Genomic DNA, 21,003 nt, shown 5'->3' with positions numbered 1-21,003 from the left:
TCGCGGCAAAACGAGTGCAGCGCGAAAGTCAAAGGTTGCTTGCTAGAAGTCACGATAAAGCCTCTACCCGCCGACATAGAAACGAGCGAGCAGAACATGACGATGCTGGTGCGTGGCTTGAGATTCTGCTTCGCCTATCCTTCTCTTGCCGAGCTGGTCAGCGAGGTCATCCAGCCCCGGACGGAGTCTGAGTAAAATATGACATGGTTCTGGATCAAGAGTGACCACAGGAACGATCTCTGGGACCCGTTCGACAGTCGTGCCTGGCTGGCTCCTGTGTGGTTTTGAAAATGTACTAGATTAGTTTCCTCCTGCTGCCGGCGCCGCTATACCCTACATGTGCGTCTGAGACTCTGAGGTACATTTTCGGAGACGGCTAGTTGCCATTATACAGTAGTGTTGTGACGGCGTCAAGTGCAAGCGTGGCTGTGACAAGCAAAACGCAGCAGCGGTCCACCACACGCAATTTTCTGTCCTGTAAATGATGCTTGGTGATCGGAGGACGGTCCTGCTTTTGGCGTCCGATGCCCTTCACGCAACATGGGCGGTCTCTGATGCCCCAGCTCTTGTGTGTCGATTCCTGTCAAAAAGCGTTTACCACCCGTTCGGCCATCTCTGGTGCCATGTCTCGTGCAGTGTACCCCGTTGTCGCACCACACATTTGCTGCTTTCGTCTCCCACGGGTCCAAGAGGAGCGTTTGAAGGCGCCGGTAAGCTTTAAAGGACCCTTGGAGTCCGGCTAAAGACTAAAAACGGCGGTCGAGGGCATGATGGGAATCGTTTCGATCGCAGAGGAGCGAGGTGAAGTGATATCGTGGACGGCAGACATGAAGGTGAGTCGTAAAGGAATGGGCCGGAGATGGATGCATCCCGCACATGGCAGTTTTTGAAGAATTAACGAAGGATGTTGTTTTGGATGATTGTGGATGGAGAAGTCGAGTTGATAGAATCATTGATGAGGGTTGGTCAGGAGACGAAGAACTGCCCAGTCGGCAGCCGTAGTCCTCTTGTCCCGTGACGCACGCAAAGGACCCTTGGCTATACGGCTGCCCACAAAGCTTCTTCCCGCCAACCACAACCGCCAAACGCGTATCCATGCCCAATCTCGGCTTTCGCGGGCATTGTAGAGCATCATTTCCCTTGGTCGTCGTAACCCAAGCTCACCCAAGCCGAGCAAGGTCAATTCCTACCTGCAAGTCCCAGCACCGACCCGCCCTCGCTGTCCCATCGGCCAGTCGAATGAGCACTTTCCAAATGGGAGCGCCATCCTACTCTTCCAACCTGATCGCCACAAGAATTGCTTCTACTCTTTCTCTTGAGTGACGAGTTTCACCCGACACAGACAAAGCTGGACTGAATGACGACGGATTGAGAACAACCACAATCACCGCCAGAAATAAGTTGAAAGAGTGGTGACATGCTAAACTGCGACTGTGGAAGCTCCCCCGCCATTGCTCCCCACCGCGACAACCACTCCCACCACTCTCGCTGTGGACGACGATGCTGAGCGAGTCCTCACATCTACAACCTCAAAATCTCGGAATGCCAGCCGCAACAGCCTCCAACAATGCCGCTGCTGCCGGTGGTATGAACAACGGAGACAACGGTAGGCCAGCCATTACCCAGCCGCTGCCTGTGTGGGAGAGATGACGGAGCAGCGAGTTTCTTTTTGCTTGCCCTACTGTCCAGTCCTACTCTAACACAAATAACTGCAGGCGCTTCGAATTCCAAACCAGTCAACAATTTCCCTCCTCCCAAAACCGATAAACCACGGCCTCATGTTTGCGGCACTTGCCAGAGGTCATTCGCTCGACTGGAGCATCTTAAGCGACACGAAAGATCGCACACAAAAGAGAAGCCCTTCGAATGTCCCGAGTGTGCGAGATGTTTTGCGCGGCGGGACCTGCTGCTACGGCACCAGCAGAAGCTTCATATGACCACGACGCCGTCATCTCGTCCCAGAAACCGTCGGGAGAGTGTGGCTAGCAATAGTACGGCCGGGCCGGGTCGAGTGCGAAAAGGATCCGTTGCGAATGGCCATGCCGCGGCGACTATGAGACCCAGAGCCAATACCATAAGCCATGTGGATGGTGCACACATGCAATTGATGGCCGCGGCGAATGCTACTGTTGCTCGAGCCGGAATCAATGTTACACATCCCACCCACAGCCGTCATCCCAGCCTCGCTGGACTGCCCATGCAGAATGAATATGTTTTTGGTGGTATGTCTGCGGCCATGGGCCAGCGAGGGTTGAATCATGGCTTGCCAAAGTTGGAGACTCATGGATTCAATCATATGGATTACGGTGGTGGTCTGCGGACAGCGCCAGTTGCTGGCGGCTTTAACAATGCCGACTTTGACTATGAAGGACTGCTTTTTGGCCCAGGCTCCACGACCATTAATCCCAATGCTCTCCATTACAACGACTCTCCACAGTCAATGGCCATGGACGCGCAGTCTCCCTACCACCAGGCTTTTCCGGACATGTCTGCTAGCCAAGCACTGGATGATAACTTTGACTGGATGCACGGCTTTGACCAGCAGATGACATTCCAGGACGGAAACGAAAATGCCATTGATGGTTCCTCGCCTTCGGCAATTAGCACCGCTAGCCAAAGCGGCATTAGTGAGGTCATGTTGGATGGTTCTAATAATCCAGCGGCTCAAGCGACCTCCATGTGGCAGCAATCCATGATGGGGCCCCCACACGCAGCGTCTCACCCTTTTGGTATGGACATGGGGAACTCAGGATTCAGCGATTTGATGAACGGCCCATTATCTCCTCATAACATGTCCCAGAAAAACATTAATGATCCTTATTTTTCCACACCTCCACCGTCCATGACCGCCGGTATGAGCCCTTCAATGCTTGGATTTGGCACACAAGCATACCCTCCTCAGATGAACATGAGACCTGAGACTCCAGTATCTGTCAATGGCTTGAACGTTCAGTCTCTGCTACCCTTATCTACCATTACAGACACTACCCGGCAGGCTCTGTTAAGCGCGCTCGCTCAATGTAGTCCTTATGGCGGTCGAAAATATTCCTTCCCTGCCACGAGCTCCCCGCTATCACCTCACTTCAATAGCCGCGCTCCTGCAATGGCTGAAGGTCCGCGGACGCTTCCTAGCACGCACGACCTTCAGCGCTACATTGGAGCGTATATTCGATACTTTCAACCACATCTACCTTTCCTTCATATTTCAACGTTATCCTTCGATGTGTCTACAATCCACGGCGACGGCACTCAAGCTGCTGGCTTAGTCGGTGGACGCGGGTGCCTCATCCTTTCTATGGCCGCCATTGGTGCGTTGTACGAGTTGGAACATGCTCAGTCGAAGGAGCTGTTCGAATCTGCGAAGAAAATGATTCAATTATACCTAGAAGAACGCCGAAAGGCGGATGTGCGCAAAGCCGATCACCGAAAATCAGGAGTTGACCACGGCGTCAGAGCGTCCGAGAACTCAGTTCATACCCCAGTTTGGCTGGTCCAGGCTATGTTGCTGAATGTGGTTTACGGTCACAATTGTGGTGACAAGACTGCTGGAGATATTGCAAGCACCCACTGCGCCGCTCTGGTTAGCCTTGCGCGAGCTGCGAAGCTCCTGACACCTCAAAGCGTCAGCAGTGTTCAGGATCAACAAGAGGCAGGACACTGGGGAAGTGAAGATATACCAGACGATCAACAGGAGTGGTACAATTGGAAATCTATGGAGGAACGAAAGAGAACTTTATATGCCGTCTTTATTTTGTCGAGCTTACTTGTGTCTGCTTACAATCATGCCCCAGCTCTGACGAATTCTGAGATCAAGCTTGATCTTCCATGCGACGAAGAATTCTGGACCGCAGAATCAGCAACGAATTTCTACTCAAAGGGCGGCGCTCAGATGGCGAATCACAACCAGGTCAGCTTTCATGACGCTTTAGCCGAGCTTCTGAAAACCAGCGAGAGACAACAGCAACAAAAGATGGATCAAGGTCAGACATTTGGATCGAATAGTCCTCAAGAGCTTCCAAAAAGTGATCTACGACCCAGCACGTTTGGGTGTTTAGTGTTGATCAACTCAATACACAATTACATATGGGAGACGAGACAACGACATCATAACCGCGTTTGGACAAACGAGGAGACTGAGAAGATGCACAGACACATCGAGCCAGCTTTAAAGGCATGGCAAGCAGCCTGGGCAAACAATCCTCATCACAGCCTTGAGCGTCCTAACCCATTCGGTTATGGACCTTTATCAGCCGATAGCATTCCACTTCTTGACCTCGCCTACGTAAGATTATTTGTGAATCTGTCACGATCGAAAGAGAAATTTTGGCAGAGAGATTGGGATGGTATGGCCGAGGAGCTGTCTCGTGGCAATGAAATTATTCAGCATGCTGAACATTCTCCAGAATCAAATGGAGATTCGGACATGTCTACATCTAGTTCTGTTTTTGTGGATACACCTCCGACCTCCACCTCTTCTCCCGAATTCAAAGCGGATGTTATGCCGGGACTTAATGGTCAAGACAACGTCCAAATGTCAAATACCCTAAATACGTCAACTACCCACGCAACCTCGAAACGAGAACGGCACCTACGCAAAGCCGCCTTTTATGCTGCGGACTCACTTTCCATGTCCGACAAATTAGGCGTCACTTTTGCCGATTTTACCTCTCGTGAGCTCCCGCTGCAGTCGGCTATGTGCGCATTCGATTGTGCTCAAGTCCTAGCGGAATGGGTTGCAACTGTTCAAGAACGTGTGGGCAGTTTTATGGGCATTCTCGGAAAAGACGAAATTGATTTTGGTCAGGTACCTGGTATCATGCTACTCGAAGATGAAGACTGCAAACTTTTAGGCAAGATTCAAGAAGTCTTGAACAGCGCTGAAATCAAAATGAATTATGAGCTTACTGGGTTGGGCTCTGTAGCTCCACACCACGTCGCTCAACAATTGGCTGATAATTGTGGTTACGGCAGCCAGATACTTAGGGTCACAGCTTATATGCTTGATAAAGCTGCTGTTTGGCCAGGTCAGTTCCACTTCCATTGATTCTTATCGACGTACTAACATTTGATAGTCACTCGTCTTATGGCTCGTAGTCTCGAAACACAAGCTAGTCACATGCGTGCACGAGCTGAGAACTCAGTCAGACCTCGAAAACAATCACCACAAATGTAATATGAAACGACATTCGATTTCGAAGAGATCTTCACAGCTCTTCATGTATAAACTACAACGCTTGCAACATGTGGACAAGAGAATGGCCAAAAGGCTTGATACCTAGGCTTCTTCGTCCAAATATATATATATGGGTGGGGAATTCTTCAATTGGCCTTACGGCATTCGAAACTGGCCTTTCGCCGTTAGAACGATATAATGATGCATTATGACCACCCCTACACGAAACGAACACCCGAATGCCGCAGCCGGGATCTATCTCGCGCGCACATCGCTATCATAAATACTCGCTCACTGCCACATCTGCTGCTCACATTTTGTTGAGCACAACAACACATTTGCCTCGAGGAACCACACTTTGCTGGATAACTAGCGCTCTGAACTACCTCGACTTTCTCCTTCTTTCTCTGCATGAAGCGGGTTTGTTCTGGCCTTATTTGGGGGATTGGGGTTTTGATATTAATTAGTAGTGAACTAACTCTACTTTTCTTTCTCTTGGTTGGATGAATGGTGTTTTTTGTTTTGACGGTCTTTTTTTTGGAATTGGAACGTAGGGATGGATGGGTCGAGGGACAGGGGTGTGAAAATGTGGGAAATCTTATTTTGATTGGACTTTGGAATTGCAAAGCGCTTTTCGTTTTTTGAGAGAGAAAGAGAAAATGGTAAACGAAAAAGTGGTAGGGACGGGGTTGATACCTTTGAGTCGAGAAAGGGATACGCACGGACTTGAAACGGCGGGATGTGTGAGGATGTATGGGGATGGATACTTTGTCGCAGCGCCAGGTGGTTAAGTGAAGGAGAAGAGCGCTGTGGGAATTTCAAGTGAAAAATGAAATAGTGGAATATCAAAATAAGGGTTTTGAAATGAATTCTTCTTTTCCCTTTTCTTTTTGGCTACATTTATTTTTATGTTAAACTGAGTTGTGCCTCGTGTAGATTTACAGTGAAGAGGGAGAATGTAAGCGGTCGTTGACAAAAGTTCCAGGAATTTGATAGTGGATTGGATATGTAGATATCTATCAATGCATTTTTTTAATTAGGAGAGGGGAAGTAGAGTAGTAAGAGGAAGACTGAAAAGATGCGCTAGTTAGGGCTTTTGTAAAAGGATACCTTAGCTCTGCATTGTGAGTGAGCTTTCAAGTATTTTTTGCCGCTACGACGGCAAGATCACCTTTTGTACGAAATACATGGCCAGCCGTTGTCGTGATCTTCTTCTCCGTCACAGAGAACCTCATTTTTCTGTTTTTATGTCGCCACACTCCGCTTTAACACCGCTGATGTGTGATAAGTCAAAGTATAGCGATGGTTTCCGGGGGTCTGATGTTGGTGAATACGTTCGATGGAGAGGAAACGATCGGGGTGATAAGTGTGATATGTGTGAGTTGCTGGGTAGGGTAGAGATTTGTGAGATGGATATGAGGGAGAAGTGGAGAAAGAAAAAACGAAATGTTCCGTGATACAAAATTTAGAGTTTTACTAGTCGCGGATTGCTAGCGGAATAGGTGGTGTTAGGAAATTAATATTGTAGGGAGAGAACATCATAATGCGCGGACGGAGGTTTATGTTCTCATGAGCAAATGCGGGGTTCAAATGTCACATCTCGAGTGTTCTATGCTATAGCCTGTAAGGGTTGAAAAGGAAATATGAATGAGAGCTGCATGAGAGTTTCGAGACGCGTGATGTTTCCAGATTTAAAGCCTCCAGATCTAAAGCCATTTAGTGGTTAAAAACTGATTTACCTGTTCACTCAAGGTTATTACCAATTAAGTCATGAAGCCACCAAGTAACGACTTAAATTTTCTTTCTCTTATTCTCTGACTCCGAATGTTCCTTTCCCCCTACGTTTGTACGCACCAACGAGTCTGCGGGTTTCCTCGACTAATTTTATTTAGTTTTTCACTATCTGCAAGTACACCTACCGGCCGGACACTCTATCTAGAACAATAAAATCAGCTGAGCAGACTTATTCCTCTTTGCCACCATCTCCAAATCCATCAGTCCAGCCAGGCAATTTGATTCCGCAATGAATCAAACTCTTTTATCGACTACTGATTCCGCTTATAAAATTACATTCATTTCATTTCCTCCCGTCAACTCGACTTACACACATCTTCCTGTCTTTGTATCATATCAAAAATTCTTCTTGCAGTTGAGAATTTGATGACTTACACGAGCCAACACGATATAACTACGTAGTTTGATTATTGAACCAACTCGGTAAAACAACGCTTATTCTTTAGATTCAAAACCTACTGCTCAGTTCTTTACCGAGCTCGCGGCGTCAAATGTTTCCTAGTACAAGAATGACTATCATTTATACTACGTTACACTTTCATTGACAGTACCTCAGAACAAGTACATGTGATTAGACGTCCGGGATAAATGCTCAAATTCTGACTTAGGTCTGCTCAGGAATATTAGAGCATTGTCATTATTGTTTAATCACCTTTTATTTTACTGTGATTAACAGCAATTGTGTATTTTTAGCAGTCCTTGAATTCAATCTTTCGTCAAAAACTTCAATTTTCTACCTAGAGAAACCAGTCATGTACAAAGAGTCTTCCTTCCACAGAGAAGCTCCTTAATTCTAGTAAAAAGCAGAAAAGTCCTCGCAAGTTTTCACACATTTCAGCTTAGAAGAGCCCACTTGAGGCGGACTGCCTTCGTGTGCTATTGTAGAGTCTTTTTACATCCATCAAAACTATTGCCTCTTCATTATCAACAGTAAATTCTTCCTCCCTCAGAATAGCAACGACGACAATCAGCGATCTACGTCTCCCCCTTATGACTCAACTGCTGGATTGGCCTCTAGTAACGATGCTAATTACTATAAACATCATCGCTGTGTTGTAAATCAAAGTCCTGTCGACCGAAAGTCTTGCACGAGTGAAAGGATCTCGATTTTCGTTGTCCTTGGCCAACAAACAAATCTGTGCTCAGGCTTTTCAGCACTCGGCAGATACAGCCTCTTCTGCAAACCTATAGTTTTGAAGAGTAGCTCAACTTGTTTGGGGGTTAGAAGCATATGTATTCAGCGATTATCAAAAAGATTAGAGAGAGTGATGGCTTTTAGTATCTTTTGATAACATTAGACATGAAATGTTCGTTCTGCAATTGTAGACGTTAACGGTTCATGAGTTGTCATTTCACTACAAGTGGCAAGTGTTTACACAAAGGCAAACAGGTCGCACCAGTGTCGTGGCTGAAAACAAAAAATGTTTACTTGAATAAAAAGCACACGAGCTCTACCGGATTTATGGGAAGGATTTAGTTGGATAGTTCAATTTGTTTTCACATAACAGAAGTTTAAAACGCTTGTCATCGTTATCTTGGAATATCTCTGTTTATTTGGGTATTTTTGTCTTCACTGGAGGTATCTAGTGCAAGTCAGTGGGCTCAAGTTCTAGCTTCATGAAATATTAACGGTGTATAGAGTCACTTTCGAATTATGGTGGAAAGATAGACAGTGAATAAAGTTAAATGAGGAGAAGCTAAAATCTCGCAGTAGGCAAGAAAAATATCAACTCTTTTGACTAATATACAATACGATACGGTGTTATTTTTAGATGAATTACCCTCTTACTGTACGACATCTACCTTTGCAATTTAGCATCGAAGTAACCTTGTGTTACACTAAAAGGGAGGGGTAGCTGAAATCCGACGTTTCTAATTTGATTTAAGAACAGGATATATAGATGGTTCTGTCACTTATTTTGTTCTCCGCGAGGCATGTACGAGTTGGCACAAGTTAAGGTAGGAGATTTTATAACAACAACTGTATGAATCTAGACAGAAGGCGTCTTCGTCGCTATACGAAGCCTAGTGTTCCCTATAGACTCTTACATATTCTCTGTCGCCTAGATAGATGTCATCGTCATACCTAACTATTTGTCGTATAACGTGGTAGAATAGCATATACTGTTTAATACTCAAAGGCTCCGAAGCAGCCGTAGCCGCAGTAGATGGCGACCGCAAGCATATGAGCGAAGGCGAAACATGTTTGTGGAATGTGTTTGAGCGATGATGAGGCTAGCGACTATGTGGTTTGGCCAGGAGGAGGTACAGCGACAAGCACGTCGCGACAGTAAGATATATTAACTAACAATACAAGGGCGACGATGTGTAGCGAGATTAAAGTAAGGGGGTAATGAGAAGTAGCGCTGATAAATATTTGAGCGACGATGAGGTAGAGCGAAAATGAGATACAACGACAAGGATGTATAGCAAAAACGATGAGGTGTAGCGAAATGGAATAGCGAAGAAGAGGTAAAGCGACAGTAAGTTGACGACGGTGAGGTGCGAAGGGAAGGTACGACTAAAAGACGCGAAGTTGACTACTAAACGGGGGTGGGAACTCAATATTTATTTTTTGGGCGAGAATAAAATTAAGTGACGATAAGCATCCAAGCGACAATGTGGGGTAATGACAATAAGCTCAGCGACGTTGAGGTGCGACAACTGTGGTGCAGCGACAGCAAGGTGCAGCGGCAGTAAGGTGCAGCGACAACGGTAAGATGCGAATGTGACTGTTAAAGGGGGGACAACCAATATTAAGCGAGAACACGATTAAGCGACAACAACTCTTGAGCGACGACGAGCATTTGAGCGACAGCGAAGTGTAGCGACGATAAGATATACTAAGATTAATGTGGCGACGGTGAGGTATGGTGGCGATGAGGTGCAGTGACGGTAAGGTGGTGACGAAAAGATAGTGACGGGAACTAGCTGAAGGGGGTAGGAAATAGATACTGATACTTACTATGCCAGCGATGATGAGGCACATCAACGACGACAAGATATAGCAAGCTCCCAATGGATAAGATAAGTGGCAGTCGAAACATAATATTTCCTTGAAACAATTGACGAACTATCACTAGTGTATCAATCAAGTTGGCACATTTCACATATTTAGTCAATTGTTGTGAGTCACTGCCACAATTTTTGAAAGTCATTTGGGATTGAAGGATTTGTATTATGCTCGCTCTATGAACTCCAGAACTCCAACAAAGCAAGGTAGTATGTACAGTATGAAACAAAATCCTTATCCAATCCAAATTATTCCACCTCCAAGCACAGACGATGGTAAAACTCAACACCAAGTTCGTGTCTGCAACAAGGGCAGGTGTCTCCGATTCTCATCCAATCCATCAGACAATTGGCGCCGATGATCTTCTTGCAGCAGACGTCTAGGCGGATCGCGACGGTGTCGTTGTCACCAAATTCCTCACGACAAATGGGACATTCTTTGTCGTCGTCGGCGATATCTTTGATGTCGAGTCTGCTGAAGAAGGGATTTGGTTTACTGGCTAGCTGTTGGCGAATCTGTAGGTCTCGAAGGTATGCGATGACTCGTAGACGGTCTTCGAAGAAGGTGTCCATCAGGATGCGGCAGCCGTCGGCGAACGAGGAGATTTTGATGAGGCCATCAGCGTAGGGGATACCAGTGAATTCGTGGGAGCCGAAGACCTTTTGGAGGTTGTTGAGCATGGTCTGGGTGTATTGGGCTGAACGCTGGTCATGGAAGGCGATGTCGAGTGGATGTTCGGGTGGGAGGAGGCGAACTGCATCCAATACTTCAGTGAACCAGCGACGGAGGAGTCCTGTGATGATGAAGGCGGGCTGCTGTCCGATTTGCTCCAGCGCTTTTTCCTCGAGGGGGAACAACTTGGTGTGGAATTTGTCGAGCCCTAGAGCCTCCATTTCTTTCACATGTGCCTGACGCTCGACCGCCGAATATCCGGGAAGCAACTGAGTGGATGGTGCTAAGTCTCTCGGATTCTGAGCGTTGTTAGTGGATGTGTGTCAATGAGAAGAAATGGGGTACTTACGGGGTTCCAGTGTCGGGGGAAGGGGTTAACGACAGGACGAGGGGTGTGTTGGATTCGTTTGCCTGGTCTGTCTCTGAAAACGGTTACCGAGTAGGCGCGTGCGGTTCTTCCCATGATGACCATCAGTCTCATCTCCGCCTCGTCGAAGTCTCGGTTGTCTCTGGCGGCCATGAATTGTTTGTTGAAGTCCCAAATATCTTGAGCCGTTAGATGTACATCGAATTGTAGTCGGAGCTTGAGGGAGATGGAGTCCGCCGACCACCCCGTCACGTTACAAAGGGCGATGATCAAGGTGGTAAGCTTGGAGTTGTGTCCGTCGACGTGTTGATTGTTGGCAAACTTGACGAGGGCGGAGACTGGGCGTTTGTCGTCTTGGAAGTCTTGTAGCTTCAGCCATTCTGGATGAATGCCAGAAACGGACGGATCAATGGAAGACATTTTGGTTTGATGTGTTTGTGAGACTGTAGCGAGAAGTAGTGGGAAGTTGGCAAGACTGTGTGTGAAATGTGAGTGTGAGGATGCTTGGGAACATGAGAAGAAGGAAACTCAAGCAGGACCAGAGGTGCGTATTTAAGTGTAGAAACGGTGATTAGACGCGACATCGTGTCGACTGAATTTTGATCCCGCTAAACTCATTTTGCTTCCACGTGATGTGATCTGAACACTCGTATTAACTAATGAGCTGTAATTCTACGTTATTGTGATCCCGCTAAACTCATTTTGCTTTGATCTGACACGGCTAATCACCATCTCGATCAGATCAGAACGAGCAAGTGTAGATGTCATGGCAGAAAATTTTATCTGGCCAAGAGTTCCAGAAGATGCTGTTGTGTAGTTCGACTTCACGTGTTTTAGTCGATGGGCTAGCAAAAGCTAAGTTGTATTAACAGAGACTAAGATAATATCACGAGACAACTAGGGAGTTATTGGATGAAATGAGGGAGGATGATGCAATACTATGTTTTGATTGATTTAAAGAGAGATTTATTGCGATTCTATTTCTCGCTTAAGTCGAATTATGGTTGAACAAGTAATATATCACTTAACGTTTTCGTAGGAACACGTAGTTGCTTCGTGATGACACTCTACAATATTTGTTTGGAAAAAAAAGGTCTTGTTCATGATTCTCACAGGGTATCGGGAGTACTAATAGTCCTTTAGATATGATCAAGTGAAAGCCGTCCTTCAGTATAGTCCAGGAATAGCTTTATGGAAGAACAAAGAGCAGTAAAGTCTGAAAGTGTACGCTGGTGCTCACGAACTAAGAATGCCAATTATCATTTTACGTCACCCCATACTATGATTCTCTAAACCTAAGTGATTCTATGTCCTGTTGAGAACGTAAATCAAATCTGTGAGATGCCAATGTTTCTGTATTTACAATTATCTGCGAGCGCTGGATCTTGAAATCCTGCTTCCGCTGGGCTTCAGGCTTTTCCCGATCTTTTATTATTACCCGTACCCAGGTACGTTCCGGTAGTTACCCGCGGAGCTTCAGGGCAAGAATACGCTAGCATGGTAGACTAAAAGAAGACTTGAACCCTCTAAAACACAGAGATGTTCTGCCTTTGACAATTACAAAACCATACTCTTGCATCTGAATCGCCTCACAAAACTCACTGCACAAAACAATTGCAAGAGCCATGTAGGAAAATAAAATCTGGTGTACTTTCTACATACTAACAACGCTTGAGGGTCTGAATACCAAGTCTTGGCATTAATCCTACCCTCAACCTTAACTTAAGCCCCCGTCATTGAGGAAGTTTCATCTCTAGTGCAACAAATAAGACCCACTACCCCACGTGCTAGAGAGGGCTACTAAACTCTGACTCAAAGGCTATCCACAAATTCCATCCGAAAATTTATAACACCGTAGGACTGGTATCACCACCCTCAACCATCTCGAATTCCCTTAGAACTTGTAGATAAAACAAACTCTTGTCTTCATCACATCCTACAAAGCAGTTAATTGACTTCGCATCCGTTACTCAGACACATCTCACCTCCTCCCGAACCAGCCCATGTCGAAGCGCTCCCCCCTTTCCACGGCCACGCTAAACCCTCGCTTAATTTCCTCCGCGCCGCTTCTACAGTACTAGACGGTGATTCAAGTCTAAAGCGCGTTTTCACACTAAAAGTTAACGTAAACACTTTAACGCTTCTCCCTACTACGTTCTATTAAAATAGTCCCCTTATTATATATTAGTATTTCGAATATTTACTTAAAAACTGTCTCTTTACTTTTATAATTAAAGACGTCGTTATTACGATACGGCGCCTTAAACTACTAGAAAATCGTAAATCGCGCTTTTACTCGTAAAAATACGTCAAAAACACGAAATCTTTTAGTACTCTAACTTTAAAAGAATATACTATAACGACGCCGTTTAATAAGTAGAAGTCCTTAAAGTATATATAACTTAACCTTCTAAACTAGTATTAAAACTCAAAATTAACTTAGTCTACTAAAAAGGACGAAAGTTATAGGTGTTTATAGACTATAAAAAACAGCTGTTTTTGGTAGGGTTTTGGGAAATAGACTTAAATCACCGTCTGTTACTGTAAGTTCCAACTAGCGACTAAGTACTTTCAGAATGACCTCAACAATAGCATCTAAACAAAAATCTCGACGAATGACCCGAATGTGACTGCAAGAAAGACGGGGTCTCGCAGCTTTGAGATTATAGATTGTCCTGGAGTGATTTGGAGGGAAGAGGGAATTATGGTATCTTACTCAGCAAATGTGATTGAGCAATACCGACGTCGGATATGATTAATTGATCAAAAGAAGCGCCGTTCAGTCGAGAATAGGAAAAGGTTATTTACGCAATTCTGCATCGTCATGGAATGAGAATTCAACGAATGAAAGTTACTGTTTGCATAGATGTCTCTTGATTAGAGGTCTAGGGTAGCACGAATGTACTTACGCTCCCCCTACTATATAACAGCTTTTCTAACACAAAAAGCTTCCCCTTCCTCTAATGCCAACAGATAGATTAGTGCCAAAACCCCATCTCACACCTACGCTTTCCGTAAATTTCGTAGGAGGAAATAAGAAATACTCTCTAAGGTTTATATAAAAGGGAGTAGTGGATTATTCCGGGGTTGAGAGTCGATAGTCTTGAAGATGCCGGTTCACCAGGCCAGGTTAATAAAATCGATGATAGAAAGTGTTAATTGCGATGTGGCACTACCTGACGTGAAGAAGGCGTAGATGACGGGAGTAGAAGGGAAATAGAAAGGTATACACTCGACCACAGATTTCAACTTCCAACTTATTTCTACACATAAAGCTATTCGTCATCGTACTATACTACAGACAATAATACACCCCAAACCCATGAACCTAATTACGCCACGCTCCATCCTAAATCCGAATCCCAAATACCGTCTGAGTACATAACTAGTGCTGTTCCCACTGGATCGTACTCAAATCCGTGCCCTCCTGCACCAATTCCCACAGCGGACTCAACTCCCTCAAGAAAGAGACTCGCTCCGTCACAGCCTTCAATACGTAATCGATCTCCGATTCGGTGGTGAAACGACCAATACCGAAGCGGATACTGCTGTGAGCATCGGCTTCGTCACTACCGAGGGCGCGGAGAACGTAACTTGGTTCGAGTGAGGCAGATGTGCAGGCGCTGCCTGAGGAGAGGGCAATGTCTTTGAGTGCCATTAGAAGAGATTCGCCCTCGACGTAGGCGAATGAAACATTGATGCATCCTGGGTAGAATTGGCTGTCGGAGCCGTTTTGTTTGGTGTGTTCAAGTGCGAGGAGACCGTTAAGGAGTCGGTCGGAGAGCATCTTGATGCGCTTGGAGTCGTACTGATATATATTAGCCGTTGTCCCAAGTAAGTCGAATTGCTTGGCAGTGAGAGTAGAAACATCAGACAGGGTACTATTTCGTCAAAGAAACCACCACTTGCAAGCAAGGAGGTACACTTGGAAAGCCATGCATATGTATAGTAGATCATCATGTAGAGTAGGGGGGAAATAATTGAAATGTTAAAACTTACTGGAAGTTCCTCCTTGGCAATGCGGCATGCCTCACCAAAGCCAACAACCAACGCAGGTGCAAGAGTCCCGCTTCTCAATCCCCTTTCTTGACCACCTCCACTGATGATAGGATCGATTCTGACACGGGGTCTCCTTCGAATATAACAAGCTCCCATACCCTTTGGTCCGTATATTTTGTGCGATGAGATTGACATTAAATCAATGTTCATCTTGTTGACATCCATAGGGATTTTTCCAACAGCTTGAGCACCATCAGTATGGAAGAAGACCTTCTTCGACCGGCAAAGTTTTCCTATCTCCTCGAGAGGCTGTATGACACCGATTTCGTTGTTGACCGACATAATACTGACAATGGCAGTTGTTGGTCGAATCGCAGCCTCCAGATCTTCCATATTTATCAAACCATTGGTCTGGACAGGTAAATATGTGACTTCAAATCCTTCATCTGCAAGATGCCTGCAACTATCAAGTACGCACTTGTGCTCCGTTTGTGTGGTGATGATGTGATTCTTCTTTCCGGATCGGCCAAAAAATCTTGCCACTCCCTTAATGCTCATATTGTTACTCTCTGTAGCGCCACTCGTGAAGATGATTTCTTTTGGATCCGCTCCGATCAGGTCGGCGACATGCTTTCGTGCTGTCTCGACTGCGTTATCCGTCTCCCAACCGTAAGCGTGCGTCCTTGAATGGGGGTTACCATATAATCCACTATAGAAGGGTAACATGGCATCCAGTACTCGAGGATCCAAAGGTGTTGTTGCCTGCATATCGAGGTAAATCGGTCTCTCGCCGCCGTCCATGATTGTCGCCTCTTTGAGTACACCTGAAGCAATCAGTATCCATTCGCTCTTTTCCGGAGATAAGTTACACACCAGCCATGGGACTCATCATCGCATCCGCGTTTACATTGGTGCCACCAACAATGGTATTTTCAGGAAGCTTGCTGGTTTCATTGAAGAAAGCTTTCTGATCCGCTCGTACTGCTGTATCGATGCTGACTTGGGCGCTGTCCTTCTTCGACTCGGATACATATCCCCTCCTTGAGACTTTCTGCCCCGAAATGGTCGCCGCTCGAAATGTAGATGTTCTGAGTAGGGTAGATGCAGAGCTTGACTGCTTCGCACACAAGCGTGTGGCTTGTCTGACGGTGTTTGCAGCTATTCCAGACATGTTTGTGATGTTGATGGTTGAACAGAATCTGATAAGATCAAGACTGTTGCAGAGGCAAAATAATCTTTGGAAGTCTTTCAGGGTTGCTTTTGGAGCTTGTGCTGAGGTGGGTGTTGATTGGCTGGTGCTGACAGATGGTGGGGTAAAACAAACAGCGCTCCGTCACGCAGTTAGTTTCCGTATTCCGAGACTATGAATACGCCGAAATACGAAGTAAACGACCCTGTATTAAGGGTCATGGAGAGAATATGCATTTCTGGATAGCATTCCCATTCAAGTCTGCTTAAGGTTAATGAATTTATATAGAGTTATAATTATTTTGGTAAATGCTGAAGAGTGACCCATAGAGAGGAACATTCTGTATTCCGGATTCGCAAGTAACCTTACAATGACCGTTCGCAGCGCTGCCTTAGGTTTACAAACTCCATGAATGCAACGGGAAGATGCATACCACAACTACGTAACTCGACGAATACCCAAATTACTGTGCAGTGCTGGTAATTTTTATATTTGTTTCCATTGCAATATCACTTGTTTGTAGATATCAGATTGTGGAAACATAAAGCAATCTGCCTACAATTCCCATCGTACAATCATCGCAGGCAAGAGCTAAGCCACGACCCCTCCGTCATCACACTCTCGGGCTTTTGTGCCCACCTGGACAGCGTTCATAAGACCACACTTAGACACAAACCACTAGAACTTCGGCCAACTTCTCCCGTACGCCAAAGCGAACTCGCGCGATTGAACGCCTATACTTTGCGACTTCAACGCCCACGACTGTATACAACCAGAAGCTGACCTTCAAGTTCATTGTTGGAGGAAACTCTGTTTGTGCGCTTCGCCCCGCCATTCCGGATCCTCAAGCGGTTGTCGGCAAGAGGTTATTCTTGCTTGAAAGCGATTGGAAAAGATGTCGTTCAAGGGCTTCCAGAAGTCGATTGTTAGAGGTGAGTCGTGAAAAGGGTCGTAGTTAGAGTCTCCATTGCTAATCATTGCAGCGCCGCAAACGTTCAAAGCAAAGTTCAGTATTGGCGAACATACCAAGGATGCGGTATTTATCGATGCCGAAAGGCGATTCCAAGAGTTAGAAACCGAGACGAAGAAGCTACACGACGAGAGTAAGAAGTACTTTGACGCCATCAATGGGATGCTAAGCCATCAGATCGAATTTTCTCAAGCTATTGCGGAAATCTACAAACCAATTTCTGGACGTGTTTCGGATCCCGACTCCATCATCCCAGAAGGCAATCCAGAAGGTATAGAAGCATGCGAACAATACGAGGCGATTGTAAAGGAATTACAAGCCACACTTGCTCCCGAACTAGAGATGATCGAGACAAGAGTGATTCGGCCTGCAGATGAGCTATTAGAGGTTGTCAAGATTATTCGAAAGTCGGTTACAAAACGACAACACAAACAATTAGATTATGACAGACATCGGGCGGCCTTGAAAAAGTTGCAAGACAAGAAAGACAAGAACTTAAAGGACGAAAAGGCAATGTACAAAGCGGAGAACGAGGTTGAACAGGCGACTCAAGAATTTAATTACTTCAACGACCTCCTCAAGGATGAGCTACCAAAGCTGTTTGCACTTGAGCGCGAGTTTATTCGTCCTCTGTTCCAATCCTTCTACTACATGCAACTCAACGTCTTTTACACATTGCACGAGAGAATGCAAGGATTGGATATCGGATACTTCAATCTCACCCTAGACGTAGAAGAAGCATTCGAAGCCAAACGAGGAACCATCCAAGAAAGCGCCGAAGCTCTATCCATCACCAAATTCAAGACCACCGGTGCAAAGCGCACACCAGGAAGACTAGGTCCAAGCAGCAGCAGACTCGCAATCGAAGACCGAAAAGCCAGTCGTCTAGCAATCGAGGACAAAACCTCATCCTCACCCAACTCACCCAACCCGTCAACCTCACTCGCCCGCCTCTCTCTCCAAGAAGACTCTCCTCCACCACCATACTCCAGCAATAGTCTCTCTCCAATGACAGCCGATTCCAAAATGGGCCGCGCGAACTCCACCGGTAGCGCATGGGGCGCCGCAGCCAAAGCCAAAGGAGCAGCTCCTCCACCGCCAAAACCAAAGCCCTCGCGATTGAGCGGTGCACCTGCGTCGGAAACGGCGACGGCGCTGTATGATTATGAAGCGCAGGCGGAAGGCGATTTGAGTTTTTCGACGGGCGATACGATTGAGATTGTGACGCGGACGGGGAATGAGAATGAGTGGTGGATAGGAAAGTTGAGGGGGAAGCAGGGACAGTTTCCTGGTATGTACTGTGGACTCGTTGATATTTGAGATGCTAATAATTTTGTAGGCAATTATGTTAAAGTCAATTAGCTCTTTGAGCAGTACATTTCAGCTTTTGATTGCTTTGCTCGTTGGGCTTGCATATATGTTTCCGATTCTAGCTCTTGCATATGAGGTCGTTTTCTCAGCTTCTGCACAAGCATCTCGACCTGAAACAGGCGCCTTAATCAGTCAGAACATGAATTGGGATGGCTCTAGTTTGAGTCACTGTCATCCATTTTCGATGGGTTAAAGAATCGCTAGGGTGTGTGTCTACTGAAATGCTATTGCGGGGAATAAGGTGAGGGAGAGAATAAGTGAGAAGCATAGACCAGCGTTTCAGGATAAAGGAGCATTTGCATGTACCCTCTTACCTCTTATTACTCAGCTAGCTAGCTTCTTAGTTATGTTAGCTCTAATACGAACTTCCTGCTTTCAAATCCTCTGTAATGGTAACCCCAACCAATTCCTTATTTATAATTTGTGTATGCCTTCGATTTGCGGAAAAGAACGGCGGGGGGAGGGGAGCATAGGCGTGTGCTTAATTACAAGTTTTTAACAGAGGTAGGCTAACACCTAGACGGAATCGGGAAGGTGAGTATGATCTACGGAAGCCGTACAGAGACTCAAATCATTGAGGAGGATAGAAGTGGCGCGACGTTCGAAGGATGAGATGAGGTGGGTGCATAAGAGAGAAAGGAGATGGAATCTTGAATACCTTTTCCTCGTGTGTTTTGCTGACATGTAGGTTTGGGTGCGAGAGGGGAAGTTGGGGTATATAGAATAGGTAGGAGTCCCTAGAATTCAAGGAAAGGTGGAGTGTCTTATTGACATTCATCTGGAATTTGGGCCGTGGTCTCGTGGGATTTGAGTATATATTTTCTTGGTGTGACGGAGGAAGAAGTTTGGGGTTACATTTACTAGTTATACGGAGGTGTGGCAGTTGAGTTCACGAGTTCGTTTGGTTTTAGTCATGGAAATAGAATTAGAATCAGGTATGAGAATTTCTTGTATTTGTATCAGACTCCCAACTAATGGTATCAACTCCACTCCACCCCCCCAGATCACCGCGTATAGTCTTCAAATGACCAAGCTATCCATCAAGTGAAAACCAATGTATCGCACAAATTCACCATCATATCTACACACTCCCCTCCCCTACCGCTCATCACCCCCCTACGCCCCCCTCTCCCGACTCCCACTCCCACTCAACCCCGTCCCCTTCCTCGTCCTCACAGCACCCTCCCACCTCTTGCGATCCCGTCCAGGCGTCCCCTCCCCATCCAACCCAAGCACCTCCCTGATCTCCGGAATCTCAGCATGGTCGCGCGTCGTGCGCATACGGTGACACCATGTAATCCGTTTCTCCTCCGCATACGGTCCGCGTCCCACATCACCATTACGCAGAGCCTTGAGCCCGGCGCTGAATTCAGTGCGTTCATGGTCGCGGGACACCGACTCACTAAGCTCTTGCTCGCTGCGCTCGCTCTCGCCCACCACCTCCTCCGGACTCAACATCGGCGTTCCCCCCTCGAGCGGCTCAAAAAGAAACTCGCCGCCAACCTGCTGATACCCACCGCCCTGGAAAACCCGTCCGCTCTTAATAGCCTTTAAACTCTGCACGAACGCGCCCGTCATCAACGTGACCAGGCCCTGCCGCTGATACTCCGGTCGACTGCCCAGATTCAGCGTCTTCAGCATGCCGAGTTCGTCGTAGAGTTTTTTGGTTGGATCCGCGTAGCACGGGAATGGACAGCCGGTTTTCTCGTACCACATGGGGATCAGACTGGGGGAGCCGCAGCCGATGATGGCGATGAAGGTGGGTGTGGGGAGGGTGAGGAGAGAGTCGGGGGTGATGGAGGATGTGAGGGTGCGGACGAATTCTTGACAGTTCTGGGTTGTTCAGTTAGTGTTGTATTTGCGATAGGAAGCGTGAGGGGGACGTACACCACAAAAGAAATGCCGTATGAAAATCACCAGCACCCGTCGCGCGACATTAGGTCCATTGTATATATCCTTAAACGGCACCGTCTTCCCATCTTTATCCAGCACCACCAACCCCTCTATCTTCTTCAGCACCGCCTGCGACGGGATCTTATCATTCGTATCTAATTCTCCTGCGAATTCCGCCGTGCTGTCAATGTTATCCGCGTCTTTCTGGTTCAGCGAGCTGCTCGTCGATGTATCTATCGATGTCTTCGGCGGCGTGGTATTCGTCGCCGCGGTCGGGACGTCTCGTGCGGCCGAGATAGCCATGGTGTAAAGATGAAGATCTATCCAATCTCGAAATTCCTATCCCAATATATTCCTTGTGAAAAGGTCGAATATGGCTGGTGACTTTTCTCGGATGTGTTTGGTTCCGAGGATCGAAGTGGCTTGATTTGAGCTAGTTTACTTTTCGAACAAAGATGAATAATGACTTGGGATGAGAAGGATATGTTGTTCAAGGCACCCGAGTGAAAAATATGAATAAGGATATATTGTTGGTGGGCATGACTGCTTTGGGATTCGAGTC

At 46.4% G+C, this 21,003-nt stretch overlaps 5 protein-coding genes across 5 annotated transcripts; 2 read left to right on the top strand and 3 right to left on the bottom strand.

Annotated features, from left to right (window-relative positions):
• Positions 1-1,542: 1,542 nt before the first annotated feature.
• GLAREA_10357 (C2H2 and C2HC zinc finger) lies at positions 1,543-5,173 on the top strand (the record flags this gene model as incomplete). Its single annotated transcript, XM_008080407.1, has 3 exons — positions 1,543-1,606; positions 1,716-5,024; positions 5,073-5,173. 3 exons carry the CDS (start codon positions 1,543-1,545, stop codon positions 5,171-5,173), a joined length of 3,474 nt encoding a protein of 1,157 aa, XP_008078598.1.
• A 5,055-nt stretch (positions 5,174-10,228) lies between these two features.
• GLAREA_10356 (RING/U-box) lies at positions 10,229-11,439 on the bottom strand (the record flags this gene model as incomplete). The annotated part of the gene is made up of 2 exons (XM_008080406.1): positions 10,229-10,951; positions 11,002-11,439. The coding sequence occupies 2 exons, from the start codon at positions 11,437-11,439 to the stop codon at positions 10,229-10,231; spliced, it is 1,161 nt and encodes a 386-aa protein (XP_008078597.1).
• Positions 11,440-14,404: 2,965 nt separating this feature from the next.
• Positions 14,405-16,189, bottom strand: GLAREA_10355 (PLP-dependent transferase; the record flags this gene model as incomplete). Its single annotated transcript, XM_008080405.1, has 3 exons — positions 14,405-14,827; positions 15,019-15,842; positions 15,892-16,189. The coding sequence occupies 3 exons, from the start codon at positions 16,187-16,189 to the stop codon at positions 14,405-14,407; spliced, it is 1,545 nt and encodes a 514-aa protein (XP_008078596.1).
• A 913-nt stretch (positions 16,190-17,102) lies between these two features.
• Positions 17,103-18,539, top strand: GLAREA_10354 (BAR/IMD; the record flags this gene model as incomplete). Its single annotated transcript, XM_008080404.1, has 3 exons — positions 17,103-17,139; positions 17,191-18,468; positions 18,517-18,539. The coding sequence occupies 3 exons, from the start codon at positions 17,103-17,105 to the stop codon at positions 18,537-18,539; spliced, it is 1,338 nt and encodes a 445-aa protein (XP_008078595.1).
• Positions 18,540-19,664: 1,125 nt separating this feature from the next.
• GLAREA_10353 (uncharacterized protein) lies at positions 19,665-20,744 on the bottom strand (the record flags this gene model as incomplete). Its single annotated transcript, XM_008080403.1, has 2 exons — positions 19,665-20,381; positions 20,436-20,744. 2 exons carry the CDS (start codon positions 20,742-20,744, stop codon positions 19,665-19,667), a joined length of 1,026 nt encoding a protein of 341 aa, XP_008078594.1.
• Between the last annotated feature and the right edge of the window lie 259 nt (positions 20,745-21,003).

Source organism: Glarea lozoyensis (assembly GCF_000409485.1).
Source record: "Glarea lozoyensis ATCC 20868 chromosome Unknown GLAREA13, whole genome shotgun sequence".
NCBI lineage: Eukaryota > Fungi > Ascomycota > Leotiomycetes > Helotiales > Helotiaceae > Glarea > Glarea lozoyensis.
The sequence above is the reverse complement of the archived record's forward strand: the minus strand, read 5'-3'. Positions and strand labels throughout refer to the sequence as shown.